This window comes from Cydia splendana, chromosome 2 (genome assembly GCF_910591565.1).
Source record: "Cydia splendana chromosome 2, ilCydSple1.2, whole genome shotgun sequence".
NCBI lineage: Eukaryota > Metazoa > Arthropoda > Insecta > Lepidoptera > Tortricidae > Cydia > Cydia splendana.
Window position 1 is genome coordinate 28,170,955 of NC_085961.1, and position 20,501 is coordinate 28,191,455.

Genomic DNA, 20,501 nt, shown 5'->3' on the forward strand with positions numbered 1-20,501 from the left:
CGCTGTCTCGAGTTTAACATTTTTTCCCCACCTCAAAAAGTGCACAGCGCCGCTAAAGAAGTTTTCACTTCAAAAATTATTATGATTTATTATTTTCAAATTGATTTGGTTGTAATAAATATTAACATGCTAGAAACGCGTTGTCAGCTAGAGGTTAGAAAGGCTTAGTTATTTAAATAATATATATTCATATCTTCTACAGTTTCTGAGAATTTAGGAACTTTGAGCATGACCTAAGTATAACAAGTACCTTGGCATATCATTATAGTACATAGTACAAAATAAACACAGTTTCAGAAGGTTTCCAACATTGTAAATAAAGTAATTTTACACTTTCCTCGGCAGCTCACGATTATGACTTACCGTATTTTATTTGAGAGATAGTAAAAACGTCAACTTGGTTTTAGTGTACTCTACAAAATAACAATATACTCGTCAGCTAAAGGACGACTCACGCTAGACCGGGCCGTGCCCGGACCGAGGCGTCTGTCATTTTCTATGACGGCTGATCGGTGATCACGTGGTTCTTTCCATAGAAAACGAAGCACGGGAAGCTCGAGCCCGGCCCCGGCCCGGTCTAATGTGCACTATACGCAATATATGTGCCTCTACTAGTCAAAAGGTACGATAATTGCATTGGATAATGAATCCTTTTATATTGAAATCCATGAGTGTTAGAATGACATCGTTAAAATGACGTCGCTGCGGTTGCAAGTACTCACTTCCTAGATTTTATTATTCTAAGAGTTGTATATGAAAGTTTGCACATTCCCATATTTTGATAGCTGAATGTTAAAAGCTTACAATGTAGACTTTTGAGTTTCATTACATTGTACGTGAATTACGTGATCCTCACAAATATTGTAAGTATATTTTTTTAATAGATTCAAATATTTCAGCCAAAAAATAACTGGTTAAAGTCCTATGCTAACATCAAGAGTCCGTATCAGACTATGCGTCAATAGTATCTTCCATACTTTGATAGCGTGTTGAAGAGAGATCTGTCTCTGATATGTATTATATTTGGTCAAACCAAATTTGTCAGTAAATAAGATCAAAAAAACTATACTCATCCTTTTCTTTTGGGTGTAAGACAAAAATAGTGTGATTCTCTATGTCTATGTTTGAAATGAGACAGTCCTTTGACAAACTATATTTTTATTCTGAAAAGTATTCAATGGTGGCAGATACTTTTGGTAGGTACTTTGTTTCATTCGGTACTATTGACACTGACTGTACATCATTTATCGTAGTTAGCAACAATAGGTACCGTAAAATTTGACTACTTATCGATTGTCCATTAAATTATACCTCATTCGAAATCATTTTAGCCAAATATGAAGCACATTTTAGCCAAAATTATATTTTATTCCCTATCCAAATTGTCCATACATGTCCATCCAGGTATATTATACAATGCCACAGTTGCATGCACTATTGCACCGATATCCCGTACCTACTATGAAATCGAGTTTCGACTCAATGGAGAATTTAATATCAGTACAAAGTTTCCGGCTCCGAAATTGCTTCGGCATTTTAAAAATGTGTTCTTCAAAGTGCCTCAGGCCGCCTGCAGAGGCCTCTGTTTGAGACGGGGCCATGTCATGTGCGAGTTTTATGATAAATCTCAAAACAAGTATACCATAGAGTTACCACATATGTGCGTCAACAAAATCACGTTTGTTGTATGGGAGCCCCACTTACTGGCGGACAGCGGAGTCTTAATAATAGGGTCCCGTTTTTACCCGTTGGGTACGGAACCCTAAAAACACGTTATAAAATTCCTGACAACATACCAAAAACAACTATGTAATTTAGTCTAGTTCATTGTTGCCCACCAAGCACTTTGACGTGGAACTTAGGACTTTTTAGAAGTAGGCAGAAATAAAAAAATTGACTATGTACTTACGTCAAAAGTATATTATTATATCTAAGGCACCAGCTAAATGATCACATTACAACTACGATAATTATATATCTAGCATGAAGTTAGTAGTGCTAACAATAATTATTTATTTGGTTAAGTTAATTAATGTTAAACTAGAACTATTATTATCATTTAGTCTACGCACATTTGTATATTTATTTGCAATACGTTTTGTTCCTATTTCTTTTCTATACTTTTCTTTTAATTTTGTTATACCTATACATTTACTTTACATTTCGTACCTAAGTATTCGCATGTTGTACTCTCAGAGCAAAATTGTATGTATTAACTTTCAGTGGAAACTGTTTTGGCTAATGTGTTAAAATATCTTTCTTAGGCTATAAGAATTATATATGCTGTTTGTTTCCCTAATCAATAAAAAAAAAATATATACTATTCTGTGATAGATTAACAGAAAGAAATATGCCTCTATATACAGAACAATAAAATTGAACTGTAGGTAGCAGAAACTTTTGAACACATAATGTTGAGATATAGGTATCTTTATTAGGAAAAGTATTACCTATTTGAAGGTTCTATACTTTTGACGCGTTGTTTCATAATACGCTACTCTAGACGTTGACTGTAGCTCACATCAAACCTACAAATCCTCCAAGTGGCGGACAGTAAACCATTACGTTACGTTTGCACTGACCGCATGAGAAATTTGACACGTCACTGAACCATGGAGGTTGCTATGGGATTTTATATCACATTTCCCTTTGACACGCTTTTTGCGTAGTCAGGGGCACCTAAACCTTTGCAAAGCGACATTTTGCCATGGTTTTCACGTCCTTTCGTATCTTATTGTATATTCCCAAAGGAATCTCTGCTATCATCCACTTTCAGGATAAGTCCCGAGAACAGAAGGATTTTATTCACATTGGTATGCATTTCTTTTATCCGTACTATATTGTGGTTCCGTATTTGTTGCAATATGGGGCCCTAACGAGGGCCTTTCTGCTAATAAATATTAACGCAATAAACAAATAAACAAATATCGCGAAAAACTTCATTGCAAACCGGATAGTAAATGCTTGGAACAAATTACCCTCTGAAGTTGTGAACTCTACAAGCGTGAATCAATTTAAAAATAGACTGGATAAACTATCTAAACAGTGAAATCGTGCTAAGTGAACTATGATTTAGACGCACCAGCATCAGCTGCCTGTCTAAAACGAAATAATAATAATACCTTTATCTTACTGCACTGGACACTGACACGAAAGCGTATCTGGAACCACTTCACATAAAATTTATAGAAAAATTCCCAAATATGACAGTTAGCCGACAAAGAGTAGGTGACCAGAGGAGAGCCATTATCCGAAGTAAGTTGCTACCACAAGAGACGTTGAATCAGATATATGACGAAGTAAAAGCCGAATTAGCTACTATACGCACTGGTATTACCACAACCTACACACGCGCCACTTCTAATAATCAAGAATCACATAGTATGCAAGCTCAAACACGATTAAGATGGACAAACGAACAGAACGAATCGATCATGTTATCATATTACAGAATTACTGAACTTGAAACCAACAGAACTTCGTACCGAAAACCGTTGCACGATGCTTTTATAAACAGTTTCCCTGCTCTTTCACATCTTAGCGAACAACGAATATCTGATCAGCGAAGAGCTATAATAAATAATAAATACATAACTGATACCAGATTGACAGAATTAAAACAACAGATTGCTGAAGAACTATCTATAAATATATACAATTCCGATGACCACATCCCAGATATTGAACAGAGCAATACAACCCAACAGCCCGATCTTGAAACCCAGTTCTTACAAAATATTCAACCAGATAGCCCTGACAATGTTCCAAACAATGATCCCATTTCTGAAAGGAACCTGTTGATAGACGAAACGTTTAAACAAACATTCAAACATTTTACAGATACTGACCCGACTTGTAGACCTTATATTCCAAAACAAAAAACATCAAAAAAGTTGGCAGACATAGTGCAATATCTTAACAATATAACTTTTCCTGAGTACATTAACATAGACACAGACTTTGATACTCTGCAAACAGCAATATACAGTGCAGCATGGACTGCTGCTAAAGTGAACGGGGCAAAAATATCACTGGAACCCACAGACAGCTCCCGATCTCGCTGTGTAAATAAAGACAAAAGACCGCACTGGCAAAGACGATTAGAAAGACGACTACAAGATTTACGAACTAAAATAGGTAGAGTAACACATTTCATTGCAGGGACCAGAAGTATAAACCTAGAAAAACAAGTAAATGACATCATTGACCAATATAAAATTCATTCTGTACACGAAGAACCAAACACACAGCTTACACACACACTAGACACATTAAAACAAAAACTGGCACTCATATCAGGACGCTTAAACAGATATAAAGTATGTACGCTAAGAAAACAACAGAATAACCAATTTCAAACCAATGAGAAGCTATTTTATAGAAATGTAAGACAGGCCACTACAAATACGACAGACAATAATAACCCTAATATAGTAAGTAACTTGCCGGACTCACACGACTTGCAAAACTTTTGGGCAGGAATTTGGGAGAACCCAATTGATCACAACACTGATGCCGAGTGGATTAAGACTGAAATTGTTAGAAATGACACTAATACAACAGAAATGGCTTACCAGCACATTCCGATCGACACATTTAAGAAAGTTCTTAGTAATTCACATAATTGGAAAGCACCTGGATCAGACAACATACATAGTTATTGGTACAAAAAATTTACAAACGTCCATCCCTTCTTACACAGCTACTTAAATAAATTTACTGACGACCCTAGTACAATACCACTGTACTTGACTTCAGGAACTACGTTTATGATACCGAAAGACCAAAACGACCTTGCCAATCCAGCTAAATACAGACCAATAACATGCTTGCAAACCCTCTATAAGATTTTGACAGCCTGCATCTCTAATTTAATATACAGACATATTAATGACAATAACATCCTGGCTGAACAACAGAAAGGGTGCCGTAAGTTCAGTCAGGGCTGCAAGGAACAATTAACTATAGATTCTGTAATCCTGAAACATGTAACCAAAACTAAGACCGACTTATACTCGATGTATATAGACTACAAAAAAGCTTACGACTCCGTTCCTCACTCCTGGCTCTTACAAGTATTGGAGATATATAAAATACATCCGAAAATCATTAACGTTTTAAAGACTACCATGACCACCTGGACAACCCGACTTAGGCTTACTACTCCCACCACTGTAATAGAGACTGACCCAATTAAAATACAGAGAGGTATATTTCAGGGTGATTCCCTGAGCCCCCTATGGTTTTGCTTGGCATTAAACCCGCTTTCTAATACCTTAAATTCAACAACAGCAGGATACCAGTTACATTATACAGACACGGACAGACATACTGAGAACATAAACCACTTATTATACATGGACGACATTAAACTTTACGCTAAAAACGAAACCGACCTATATCAACTGACTGACTTGACAGAACAATTTAGCAATGACATTAAAATGGAATTCGGGATAGACAAATGTAAAATAAACTCTGTTAAAGCTGGACAGATTTACCGACACGACTACAGATTAAGAACCGGTGAAATTATTGATTCGCTTAACGAGCAAGAGACATATAAATATTTAGGATACAACCAATCACGCCAAATACAGCACGGAGACATCAAACAAAAACTAAGGCAACAATTCCGACACAGACTAAATATAATCTTAAAATCACAACTTTATGCCCGAAATACTATAAAAGCTATTAACACTTTTGCCATACCTGTTCTCACTTATTCTTTCGGTGTGATAAATTGGACCAAATCTGACCTTAAAGCACTGCAACGCACAATTAACACGACAATGACTAGATTCCGTAAACACCACCCAAGATCTTGTATACAGAGACTGACACTACCAAGGAAAGAAGGGGGGAGAGGCGTCATTGACATAACAAACCTGCATAACAGACAAATCACAACTTTGAGACAGTATTTTTTCACCAAATCCGAGAGTTCCACAGTACACAAAGTAACAGCATCCAATGACCGCAAACTCACACCATTAAATCTGCAAGATATGACAACACAAAAAAATGAAAACCTGACAGATGACAAAGCTAAACACGCCGAGTGGGCTAGGAAGTCTCTCCACGGTAGACATCATCAAGACTTATGCCAACCTAATGTCGACAAAGAGGCGTCGAACGCGTGGCTAAGTCGAGGTGAGCTCTTCCCGGAGACTGAAGGCTTCATGCTGGCGATACAGGATCAGGTAATTGAGACCAGAAACTACCAACGACACATTACAAAAACCTTAGCCATTGACACATGTAGAAAATGCAATAGCTGCCCCGAAACCATTCAACATATTACAGGTGCATGTAAAACAATAGCCCAGACAGACTACAAACATAGACATGACCAAGTTGCGAACATTATCCATCAGAAACTTGCTTTCCAACAACACTTTGTAACTGACATAGAGCCGTATTATAAATATAAGCCTGAAAGTGTGCTAGAAAACCCTACAGCCAAACTATATTTCGATCGAACCATCCTAACTGACCGAACCACCCACCACAACCGACCTGACATCACACTAATAGATAAAACTTGCAAAACAGGATACCTTATAGACATAGCCGTTCCTAACACACACAATTTACAGAGTACCATAGCCGAAAAACTTACCAAATACATAGAACTGAAAGATGAAATAACCCGTATATGGCATCTCCAAAAAGTAATTATAGTACCTATAGTTTTATCCAGTACAGGCGTAATACCTACACAGCTGCATCAATCCTTAAAGACCTTAAAGTTACCACCCAAAACATTCCACCTACTTCAAAAAGCCGTTATTCTTAATACATGCCGAATAGTGAGAAAATTCCTACAAACTGACCATGAAGCCCCTGCTGTCACGAGACGAACCGCACAAACCATCACTCATGCAACTTTAAACCCTATAGAACCAGTTACCACAAACATAGAAACGCACACCACTCCCAGACACATGATTGCTCAACCTGATTCACATTCAACGAATGAAAATGTAAGAATACTTACCTGACATGCACTTGGCCTAGGCCCGTGCATAGCAGTATTACACCGGTGAAAGCCGAGAAAAAAAAGAGAATTTAATATAATAATAATAATAATTGGCGTAGGGATGTGAATTGGCGTAGGGATGTGACGACCTCATCGCCCGCTGGTTTTACCAGTGCAATCAGTCAACGCAGGGCAGCTTGTGGCGAGCTGTTGGGGAGTAGCGACCTCACGTACCCGAGTGCTCCTGGGGAGTTCTGTTACCCGCAAGGAGGGTGGGTGGGACAGGATTCTCTGCCTCTGGCTTACCTTAGCCGGCCGGCCAGAGTGGAGTCGTTAGAGCTATAAGCTCCAGGGGTGGAAGTGAAATATGCATAAGACGCGAGTTGGCACAGTGGCTGTTAACAGCCACTGGGTAGAAAGCGGCGCACACCTCTCGACACCACTGAGCCGCTCACATCGGTGTTGCCCTTGAGCCATCCTAGATGTCGCTTTTTGTGGAGGCCCATCTTGTGAGGGCGAGTCACCGTCTGCCGGAAATAAAATTGCATACCGTTTTATTAGGCAGGCGTCCGGTTTTTTACCCCATAGCTCAGTACTTAGTCCATCGCTTTCACCCAATAACCTAGTTCATTTTAGATCCCATCAACTCTCAATAGCCCTTACACCCTGGCGGGTGCTGCCTCTGCGTACGTCCCTTGACACGGGTAAGGGCAGCATCCGCTCGGTGTACCCCTTACATTTCATTAAAGTGTCAAAAGGGCCTCTACGTGTTGGCTTCAGCTACGCGCACGCCTCCCAAAGGTCCGGAACACCATTGTTCCGTGATGGGAAAGACATACAATAATAATAATAATATTTATCTATTTATATTTGCTAACTATCACTTAAGCAACACACTGTTATCAAATTATTCCGTAATTTTTGTCCTGATGTTTAAATTCCCTATTTACCCGCTCATTCACACATAATGTGACGACAAATAATAAAAACGGGGACTTGATACGCATACCAAATTTCATCAAAATCGGTTAAAACTAGAAGTGGCCGAAAAATCGATTGCAAGATTTGATGGTCCATATATACAAAGATAGGTATATACGGGGTCAAGCTAAATAAAACCGTTCAAAAATACAAAAGTTCTTTAAAATAGTTTTGAAATAATGAGAAGAGAAAGTGGTATAAGATATTTATACTATACTATCCTATGCAGACATCGAAGTAGAAAAAAGACCCTAAGAAACTTCCAAGCAAGAAAAGTGCAAGAACTTTTTTTAACCTATTATTATGCATGGAAGCTCTAGCAACATTGACCGTTACTAGAATAGAATATTACCTATATTAAGTACATTCTTTCAGGGTAACTATTATTATTATTATCGTATGGCTTTATTGAAAAATGAAATCAACAAAGGTTAACACTATATGTACATGTATGTATAGCTTAATAGCTAGGTAACTATTTGGAAGCGCTGGTGGCCTAGCGGTAAGAGCGTGCGACTTTCAATCCGGAGGTTGCGGGTTCGAACCCCGGCTCGTACCAATGAGGTTTTCGGAACTTATGTATGAAATATCATTTGATATTTACTAGTCGCTTTTCGGTGAAGGAAAACATCGTGAGGAAACCGGACTAATCCCAATATGGCCTAGTTTACCCTCTGGGTTGAAAGGTCAGATGGCAGTTGCTTTCGTAAAAACTAGTGCCTACGCCAATTCTCGGGATTAGTTGCCAAGCGGACCCCAGGCTCCCATGAGCCGTGGCAAATGCCGGGATAACGCGAGGAAGATGATGATGCTCTAGGTAACTATTTGCTGTTACTAGTGCAACAAATGACCGGACATCGGGTTTCAGGGGGCAACATTTTATGACTGTGTAGGGTGTATTAATTTTGATTATATCGATATAGGAACTGCCTACGTCCTGTCATTAAATTTTGTCCTCCATAATCCAATGGACATGATAATATATTATTAGGATACTTATATAAACAGATAAATCGTCTTCAACACTTACATCGGTTCTTGAGCGATTTATCCGTCCCCTTTGTTGCGGCTAAGTACATATCGGCTCTGAGCCGATCATAAAAGAGTCGCGACGTAAGCTTTCCTTCTAAAACAAAAAGGCTCCTTTGAAGCCTTAGGAACAAGGCCGACAAGGATTTTAGATTGTAAAGTTCGCATTGGAAATTTCTAATAGAAAATGCTTTGTTAAAGTTTGTTTTAGTCTTGCAGCAGGTTCGGAATTAATGGAAGCTGGCCTTCGGTAATTAGGTACTGAGCTTGGCTTTGGATCCGGTTTGAATTTTTTACTTGCAACACCAGCGGCGTCACCTAAAAACTTGTATTCATGAAGAAGCTCATAATATACGTAGTTCCTCTGGAAAACCTCGACAGCCCGTTCATTCTATAGCCAAGCGTTTGTGGGAAGAAATTCCTCTGAAACCGCGATCCGTGATCGTGAAGGTGATTTCAGCAATTTTAAATAAAATAGAATAGAATAACACAGATCATGGCACTCTCACAGTCAAGCAAGATGACATCTACCCATAAACCCACAGAAAATTACCCATTTTAAATTGATGAGTAGGTACAATATTATAACGTACTTAGAACTTTCGCGGAACAAAACCTTTTCATATAAATGCGAAGTTTGTAACATGTGAGGGTGCACCATAAAATAGTTATTGCTGTGGAAACTGCCCATTAAATTGACATAAACATTTGACGGACGCAATGAGTGCAGATTTAAAGTTCAAATAATTCAGGGTCTTATAAAAGTTACAACTTGTCGACTTGACATATATCGCCTTTTTAACACCTTGACGGTAGCACAGTCCTACACGGAGAAAATTTTAAGTAGCCCGCATACGGAAAATACATGGAAAAATGATACAGCATGACGTTTGTAGCCGGCACAATGTTGCGTACGTAGTTAAGCGTAAGTAGCCGCGCTACTGATAAAAGTAATTGGTACGGCTACGTAATTTACCACTGGCACGTTTTCCTACGTACAATAAGTAGGTAGGGTGTTTGCTACTTACAATAAGTAGCTGTCGATACGCCCAAAATTATCCATGAAAGCACGGTGTATATTACGTATGTGTAGGATTGGTTAGGGTCAGGTCCAGTAAATAATTGTATTGCCTACGTATTTACGTATGCCGGACAGGTACTGTAGTTGCTTAGGTAAAGTATATAATGGTGCGGCCTACGTATGTACGTATGGCGACAGGTAACCTACTTGATCAGGTAAAGTTTATAATGGTGTGGTCTACGTATGTACGTATGCCGGACAGGTACTGTAGTTGCTTAGGTAAAGTATATAATGGTGCGGCCTACGTATGTACGTATGCCGGACAGGTAACGTACTTGATCAGGTAAAGTTTATAATGGTGTGGTCTACGTATGTACGTATGCCGGACAGGTACTGTAGTTGCTCAGGTAAAGTACATAATGGTGCGGCCTACGTATATACGTATGCCGGACAGGTACTGTACTTGCTCAGGTAAAGTACATAATGGTGCGGCCTACGTATGTACGTATGCCGGACAGGTAATGTACTTGCTCAGGTAAAGTATATAATGGTGCAGCCTACGTATTTCCGTATGCCGGACAGGTACCGTACTTGATCAGGTAAAGTATATAATGGTGCGGCCTACGTATATACGTATGCCGGACAGGTACTGTAGTTGCTCAGGTAAAGTACATAATGGTGCGGCCTACGTATGTACGTATGCCGGACAGGTAACGTACTTGTTCAGGTAAAGTATATAATGGTGCAGCCTACGTATTTACGTATGGCGGACAGGTACCGTACTTGATCAGGTAAAGTATATAATGGTGCGGCCTACGTATATACGTATGCCGGACAGGTACTGTAGTTGCTCAGGTAAAGTACATAATGGTGCGGCCTACGTATGTACGTATGCCGGACAGGTAATGTACTTGCTCAGGTGAAGTATATAATGGTGCGGCCTACGTATGTACGTATGCCGGACAGGTACTGTAATTGCTCAGGTAAAGTACATAATGGTGCGGCCCACGTATGTACGTATGCCGGACAGGTACTATACTTGCGCAGGTAAAGTATATAATGGTGCGGCCTACGTATGTACGTATGGCGACAGGTAACCTACTTGATCAGGTAAAGTTTATAATGGTGTGGTCTACGTATGTACGTATGCCGGACAGGTACTGTAGTTGCTTAGGTAAAGTATATAATGGTGCGGCCTACGTATGTACGTATGCCGGACAGGTAACGTACTTGATCAGGTAAAGTTTATAATGGTGTGGTCTACGTATGTACGTATGCCGGACAGGTACTGTAGTTGCTCAGGTAAAGTACATAATGGTGCGGCCTACGTATATACGTATGCCGGACAGGTACTGTACTTGCTCAGGTATAGTATATAACGGTGCGGCCTATGTATGTACGTATGCTGTACAGGTAACGTACTTGTTCAGGTAAAGTATATAATGGTGCAGCCTACGTATTTCCGTATGCCGGACAGGTACCGTACTTGATCAGGTAAAGTATATAATGGTGCGGCCTACGTATATACGTATGCCGGACAGGTACTGTAGTTGCTCAGGTAAAGTACATAATGGTGCGGCCTACGTATGTACGTATGCCGGACAGGTAACGTACTTGTTCAGGTAAAGTATATAATGGTGCAGCCTACGTATTTACGTATGGCGGACAGGTACCGTACTTGATCAGGTAAAGTATATAATGGTGCGGCCTACGTATATACGTATGCCGGACAGGTACTGTAGTTGCTCAGGTAAAGTACATAATGGTGCGGCCTACGTATGTACGTATGCCGGACAGGTAATGTACTTGCTCAGGTGAAGTATATAATGGTGCGGCCTACGTATGTACGTATGCCGGACAGGTACTGTAATTGCTCAGGTAAAGTACATAATGGTGCGGCCCACGTATGTACGTATGCCGGACAGGTACTATACTTGCGCAGGTAAAGTATATAACGGTGCGGCCTATGTATGTACGTATGCCGGACAGGTAAGGGGTCATCCATTAATTACGTCACACGTTTAGGGGGAGGGAGGGGGTCAAGAAAATGTGACATATTGTGACATGGGGGAGGGGGGAGACACAAACTTTGTGACGTCACTTTAACTTCATCAGTAACCGAAATTTTTTTTTAAATTATTTTATTCGCTGTACATTTAAATAACAAGTTTTTAAAACGATAATCGTTTTTATTCTTTTAATTTTCTTTCCTAAGCCGTTTTGGGTTATAAAATTACTAATATTTATATCGACAAAAATATTTTGATAAAATATTAATAATACCTACTTAGGTACTTACTTAATTCGGTTTGGCGATTTCGTAGAAAAAATGTGACGTCACACTAGGGGGGAGGGGTTTGCCAAATGTGACCACATGTGACAAGGGGGGGGGGGAGGGGTCAAAAAACCTAGAAATTCGTGTGACGTAATTAATGGATGACCCCTAACGTACTTGTTCAGGTAACGTATATAATGGTGCAGCCTACGTATTTACGTATGCCAGTCAGGTACCGTACTTGATCAGGTAAAGTATATAATGGTGCGGCCTACGTATGTACGTATGCCGGACAGGTACTGTACTTGCTCAGGTAATGTATATAACGGTGCGGCCTATGTATGTACGTATGCCGGACAAGTAACGTACTTGTTCAGGTAAAGTATATAATGGTGCAGCCTACGTATTTACGTATGCCGGACAGGTACCGTACTTGATCAAGTAAAGTATATAATGGTGCGGCCTACGTATGTACGTATGCCGGACAGGTACTGTACTTGCTCAAGTAAAGTATATAACGGTGCGGCCTACGTATGTACGTGTGCCGGACAGGTACCGTACTTGTTCAGGTAAAGTATATAATTGTGCGGCCTACATATGTACGTATGCCGGACAGGTATCGTACTTGATCAGGTAAAGTATATAATGGTGCGGTCTACATATGTACGTATGCCGGACAGGTATCGTACTTGATCAAGTAAAGTATATAATGGTGCGGTCTACGTATGTACGTATGCCGGACAGGTACCGTACTTGTTCAAGTAAACTATATAATGGTGCGGCCTACATATGTACGTATGCCGGAGAGGTACCGTACTTGATCAGGTAAAGTATATAATGGTGCGGTCTACGTATGTACGTATGCCGGACAGGTACCGTACTTGTTCAGGTAAAGTATATAATGGTGCGGCCTACATATGTACGTATGCCGGACAGGTACCGTACTTGATCAGGTAAAGTATATAATGGTGCGGTCTACGTATATACGTATGCCGGACAGGTAACTTACTGGCTCAGATCCAGTGTGTAATAGAACATCCTACGTACGATGATATGCCGGTGAGGTACCGTACTGATTCTGGTCCAGTATATAATGGAATATCCCACGTACGTAGTACAGTCGCCATCAGATATATCGGGGCGGACGAGGTGGTCAAAAATGTCTGAACACGCACTGTAACACCTTGACAATAAAGGCATGTTCAGATATTTGTGAGCTCGCTGGCCGCTCAGATATATCTGATGACGACTGTACTACATACGTGGGATATTCCATTATATACTGGACAAGAATCAGTACGGTACCTCACCGGCATATCTACGCTACGTACGTAGGATGTTCTATTATACACTGGATCTGAGCCAGTAAGTTACCTGTCAGGCATACGTTTAAGTATACGTAGGCCGCACCATTATATACTTTGCCTGAGCAATTACGGTACCTGTCGATACATACATACATAGGCCGCACCGTTATATACTTTGCCTGAGCAAGTACAGTACCTGTCACAGTGTATGTACATACGTAAAACACAATTATTAAGAGTTTGTGCGAAAAAACATGAGTCGTGGTAGGTAAAGGAACTAACTTGAAGGTTGATACTATCGTCATGTCAAAACTCATTTTTTTCGCTCATCAGACTCTAGCCTCCTGAGTCCCTGAGGCCTTTATAAAGGCTTTAATCCAAATCGAATTTTAGATTAAAATAAAATAGGTACCTACAAGGTTCCAAATTCAAAACTGCAAAAATGACAAGCGGGACTCGGGAGGCTAGAACCCAAATCAGTACGACAACTGACCAGCATAAATATTATCTAGTGTAAGTATTAAGTATAATAGGCAATATTACGCAAAACTGCGTGGGGGGCGCCACTAGAACAAACAGTAAACAAACCTCCTCGATGCATCAATGTCATATTTGTTCGTAACAAATAATCTGTGAAAACTGGTCTAAAAACTGTTTACGGCATAGTATATTATAAGCTACTCTTATATGGTTTACAGTTTGTGCTAGTGCTGCACTCTGGCGGCAGAACATTGCAGTAATACTCCCTATACCATTATAATTATACAAAGCTACTATGTAGACCTATTAGGACACACGATAATAGTACAATAAATATTATACGGTACGGTACCTGGCCAACTTATCAACATACGTAGGATGACATTTTATTTACTGATCCTGAGCCATTATCGCACCTGTCCAGCCATGATATTCTCCTATCAACATCATTGACAACAAATTTTAGGTTTAATATCAATGCAAGTATGGATTTCACGAACGACATTGCTTAGAGAATTACATGGCAGATTACGTAAACGTAGTTTTGCATGATTCTTCAATTTAATAAAGTAAAAAACCGCATTAACTTATAATTACTTGGAGCTTTACAAATATTAAGTACCTATTTAAGCAAACCTATTCAAGTACGATACAATTTTTTTAGGTAAAGGACTGCTAATTGAAGTGAGCTATTAGAAAAAAATATGCATTTGAGTGTTTCCAATGTTTATGTCAATAGAAATATTACAAACAAACTAACATAAACTAATCAGTTTGAAACTGTATTATTTTACAACATTTTATGACAGATTATTGTTGACCATTATTTTAATACCTATTACAAACAAAAGTACTATATTAATACTATGCTTAAGATCAAGGCTTATTCCCACTAGTTACCACCACGTTGTTACCAGTGGTAACTACTGGGATTTTTTTCCCCACCTTTTACCACCAAACTAAGATAGTGGTAACTACCGGGTATTTTTTTAATCTCGAATGTAAACGCTGCATACGTTGTCGTCAACGAAACTGTTTACCGTTTCGAAAAACTTGTAACTGCCATAGACTGTGTCTTTAAAATATACCAATCAACCGGAGCTTGCTATCCCGAAGAATGTAATGATCTGTGGGTTTTTATCCAATTGGGATTCTACAACATAAGAACACCATTTGATAGACGCTCACAGGTAGTGATCACTCTGTTGACTGATCTAGGACTCTAGTGACTAAAACAATAATGACATTCACTTGTTACTTCTGTAATTGTAAATTGTGTTACTATTATTTCTGATTTAAGACATGTTTTAAGGGTGTACATATGTTCCAAAAGAATAATAGACAAATACAAAAAAATACTGAGTGTACGAATAGTAACAAAAAATAGTAAAATAACAAATGGCTGCATAGTCCACTTCTATTTCATGTATTGTTCTCTCTTCTCGATTATGTAGCTAATGACATGTGCTTCTGATGACACTTGTTTGAAAAATCCGTCGCATATTTCCGCGCGAGAAAACTTCAGAGCCACTGCGCCTTTCCGTTTTCGAGCCGGCGATACGTTTCTGACATATGCCAGAAGCATAAGACAAACGTTCCTTACAGTCTCTGTGTCGTCATCTGAAACAATTGGCAATGGTTATTTTAAAAAGTAACAAAAGATCATAAAATCGTATAAAGGCCATAGTCGGCTTTCCATAGTAAATCGGCCCTTGCGTTAAACAGACTGTTTTTTTGAAGTGAAAACTTCTGTAGCGGCGCTGGGCACTTTTTGAGGTGGGGAAAAAATGATAAACTCAAGACAGCGTAAGGCGATCACGTGACCGTAAGGCGATCATGTGACCGTAAGGTTTAGATGGCCACTCATTTAGATGGCATTTAAATCAATAAAGAAAAACTCAATGACATAATTCAATAAAGCGACATCTTGATGATATCGCTAATAAAAGTGAACTCTAGTACTGGTGAATAAAACTCAAAATATCATGACCAAATATATTAAGATGCGAGGTCTGCAAGGTAACTTTACAATTTCTATTCGAATTTTAAACAATTAACGCTATAAATTTGAATTTCAAATTTTAAACAAGCTCACCAACAACCTGCGACCAGCAATTTCGTAACTAAAGTTTTTCAATAGAAAGGAGGATGGATCAATTATACATAGTGCTGCAGACATTTTGGACTAGTCATTGAGTTTTCACTTCTGTCGGCACTCCCGGAGTGCAACCTGTTGTTTTTTTTTATGGCTACCTCTTCTAGTGACGAATATTTATGCTAAGTATCAACATCCTATTTGTGACATTGTGACAGTTTTTCACTTTAAATGTTTTTTTATTGTCATAAAAAATAGAAAACTAGGACAAAATTAAAAGTTCAATATTTTTTTTGCGATTGTTAAGTAGTGACACCCCTAGAGTTTTTTCGGATCGTATGGTTATGACCGACTGGTCTACTATTTGCCAGAACATCAAAATTTTCCGGGTGGTACTTCCTGTCAAAAATCAGCAATATGTGTCGTCAGCAGCAAACCGACTTACTATAATTAAACATCAAAATTCCATTTCATAACAAATAAAATGATAAAAATTCATGTCGCGGGGCGAGGTAATGAGAGTCGGGGCGGGGCGGTGCGTGGCCGTTCTGTATGATAATACTATTATTTATTCTGTGATACCGGATAGTAAGTTTGCTTGATTTTGGGGTAAACAAATTGAATCTAAAACAGTCACAGTCATAAATAATAAATACTTAGCTCATTCTCTTTCAGTACTGCCAGGTATACATAGAAACAAGAGAAGCCACGCACAGAACAAGTTGTGTATAGGAATAAACCTGTCTCTAGTCCCCACCATTTAACTTTCTAGTATGTTTAAAATATTCATAGTACGGATTATTGTAATAAGGATAATTGTACGTTGACAGACAGACGGACGGACGGACAATATAGTTATCCTATAAGGGTTTAGTTGTTTCCTTTTGTTTTGGGGTACCCTAAAAACAAGTTGAACATAAAAATAAATGTTATATTACACTTTTTATTTTAATAAATATAACAAATTGAACAACTTACGTGGCAGATCTGGTACGGGCCTGACTTTGGGCTCGGAGATGTTGCTCAGCGGTTGGTGTTAGAGCCAGTCCTATTTGGGAACAGCTGTGCTTTGCTGACCTGTTCACAAACAGTATAAACAATATAGTAGGGAATATAATAGTAGAGTAGGGGAGGAAAAATGCATCGGCACATATAATACGAGTATAACTGTGCATTATATAAGTACCATTCATTCTAGTACATTCTTAGTTAAGTAAAGAGTAATAAAATCGAGTCATTTTATTTTATATAGTTATTTCTACATAAACACAGTAGTCCATTTAGGTAAATTCAGTGTGTTTAGCTAAGTAATTTTTTTTGTTCATAGAAATATCTAATTCAAATTAAAGTTGTAAAGGCCAGCCACACTTACCCCACACCCACACATAAATATATCCTTATGTATAAGTAGAATATGATAGGTACCTTAGTGTCCCTAATTTCTTGCCCCATATTGAATGTCTTCTGGTAGGCGCCAAACATGTCATAAACGAGCACATCTCCGCTCTCCTGCACACACAGCAGCTGCTCCCCGTCCGACCAGCCCATGTGGACCAGGACTCCGCTGTTCCACTGCAAATATCACAGATGATGGTATGTTTCAAACTACAATGCCTGGGTCAAATCCTTGTAAAGGCATTTTTCATTTGTGTAATATGCTAATTGATTCAGATGTTTAAGCGTGAAAACAGACAGACTGAGAGTAGGTACCTCTTTAGCATTTCTAATATTATTTAGGGATTAAGGATCAGGGATATAAGAATACAGAGGTTAACAGGACACTTGAAAATGTGTGGTTAACAACATTTTTAACTTACTGTTAACAATATTTTTAAAAGGGAATTTAGATATTAAATAAATTACTTACCAAAATCTTTGATATAACATTCCCTACACAGTTGTAAATTGTTATGACAGGTTTGGCAGTGGTTGCAATCCTGCCAAACTGCTTCCGGTCCCGCACCACAGCAATAGGCACTCCGTACAGGGCTCCACTGATGATCATGTTGTCTAGGCCCTCATCCATGGACCAGTTCATGTTGTAAATTTCTAAACGCCTGTAAAATATTACTTAAAGAATTTAAATTGTAACAAAAAATAAAAAAATGGTTTCAGTCATGTAAAATACATTTGTAGTTATTTTTTATATGTTTCACTATTCTTCTCTTTCCGAATAGACTCTAAGCTAAATTTCATATCTAAAATGGCACCTATGGGATGGTGCTAAGGATATGGCAGTACTCCCTTTCTAATAGTATATTCCCTTTCTAATATATACTTATAGTAAGTGTATGGTGGCAAGAAAGATGCCAGCTCAGTTGAGACTTTTTACAATTTAATCATTTCTGACAATGTTTATGCTAATTGTTAATAGCAAGGTATCAACCAAACAAGGTAGATAACCACCTGTCTGCTTATTATATTTTGGGCACCTGCTGCATTAGTATAATTTTATTAATTCAGTGTTTTTAAGTATGAAAAATTATGAAGATATAATCTAGAATGATTCCTATCCATCCGCTTTTCCATATAAAACGCTCACGCCCCGCCCGGAAAACGCGCCTGTGTGACGAAGCCTTTAATCAGTCAGTTTTTTAGGGTTCCGTACCCAAAGGGTAAAAAAGGGGACTCTGTTACTAAGACTTCGCTGTCCGTCCGTCCGTCCGTCTGTCACCAGGCTGTATCTCATGAACCGCGATAGCTAGACAGTTGAAATTTTCACAAATGATGTATCTCAGTTGCCGCTATAACAACAAATACTAAAAATAAAATAAAATAAATATTTAAGGGATCTTTTTGCTCTATTTTTTTGATGGTTCGGAACCCTCCGTGCGCGAGTCCGACTCGCATTTGGCCGGTTTTTAATCATTTGCAAATTAGCAAATCACATTTCACGTCAAAATGGCCGCGACACATTCTTTCCCAGACAAGCCTACCATTTAAACTTTTAAATGGATAATAGATTTGACGAACATCTTTAATGAAAATGAATGATTTTAGTATAGAACAAAATTAAATATTTATTCTGTTAACAACTATTATTTTAATTTAATTACCTACCACCAACCCATAGATATATATGTTCAGGCAATTACATATCATCAACTAGGTACTTACACAAACAAATAACACAGTAATTACCTGTTGCTAACCGCCTCCTGATGGGATGGAAGCCGGCTCCAAAGGTGGTCAGGGGCAGAGCCCCCGCTCTCGTTGATGCTTCAATTTAATGTTCCGAGGTTCCTGGCACTTAATACACAGACACAGAACCGTCACAGATAGTCTTTTCACAATTAAACAATTTTTAATACACCGCCATAGCAAAAACGTGCCGACGCTCGTTTGTTTTCTCTTGCGACTGGTATCAGTGGTTTCCCTTTTCTTCCACGGTGTTGCCAACTCGGAATTTGAAAAAATACCAGACTTATGTCTAGATTCTAGATTATGCCAGAAATATGCTAGATAATTTTGAAATGTGCTAAAAAATGCTAAAACTTTATATAGGTAATTGAAAAATGTAGTTATCTGCCTCTTTAAGAGTGATAGAGAGGCAGACAACGAAATTTCGATTTTAGTGTTTCTCGGTAGGCCCTTTGACTCGACCTGGGGGTAAGCTACCGCGAACAATTTCTATCGTTCGATCGTCTATTTGCCTCTCTATCGCTCTTGCGTATTATTCTAGCAAAAGAAAGGCAAATACACCGGGCCTGAGCGCTTTCCAATCCCCAATCCCACGAGTCATGGGTGGGATACGATTTATTCTAATCCGCTAGATTTGACATGAAATGCGTTATGTTGGCAACACTTGCCAAGGACACGCTTTCTAATAACGCATCTTTATTTAAGTACGCCAGCTACGTAAAAATACGTACCTTGACGTACCTACACCAAGACCAATCGCAAAACGCGTTCGACGTATTGCCTCTCTGTCGCACTTGTAAATTCGTACGTAAGTGTGACAGGGAGGCAACACATCGAACGTGGTTCACGGTGCGAAAATAGAAAGATATAGTTCGTACATTTTATATTTCGCGTAACAGATTTTTAATTATGTTTAGATGGTTAAGGTTTGGACAGGACAATTTAGATTCATTGTTTAGTTATTTTAATCATAGAATGACTGAATTGTATAGTCCTGGGAGAATATTAATTTATCGATTGACGAATCCATGATTTTATCGAGAGGTCGCAGTGGGATTAGGCAATATAATTATATGTCACCGTAAAATTGTAAACACTCGTCAGTCGTCAGTTTATAATATCGCTAGTTAAATTATAAACGGACGGTAGAGAGATTACAATCTAACCTAACCTAACCTACGTTAGAT

The 20,501-nt window shown here is 38.8% G+C and overlaps 2 protein-coding genes across 2 annotated transcripts in view; one reads left to right on the forward strand and one right to left on the reverse strand.

The window, feature by feature from the left end:
• The window catches only part of LOC134806067 (uncharacterized), a 127,199-nt gene extending 108,419 nt beyond the window's left edge, over positions 1–18,780 (forward strand). Inside the window, exon 2 of the mRNA XM_063779326.1 lies at positions 18,764–18,780. The gene's annotated coding sequence lies outside the window, so the exon portion shown is untranslated. The remainder of the gene's footprint in view (positions 1–18,763) is intronic.
• On the reverse strand, positions 15,070–18,450 carry LOC134799863 (vacuolar protein sorting-associated protein 16 homolog). The gene is made up of 4 exons (XM_063772272.1): positions 18,041–18,450; positions 17,599–17,745; positions 17,152–17,250; positions 15,070–15,698 (listed from the first exon to the last, which is right to left on the reverse strand). The coding sequence occupies exons 1-3, from the start codon at positions 18,209–18,211 to the stop codon at positions 17,197–17,199; spliced, it is 372 nt and encodes a 123-aa protein (XP_063628342.1). The 5' UTR covers positions 18,212–18,450; the 3' UTR covers positions 15,070–15,698; positions 17,152–17,196.
• Positions 18,781–20,501: the final 1,721 nt, after the last annotated feature.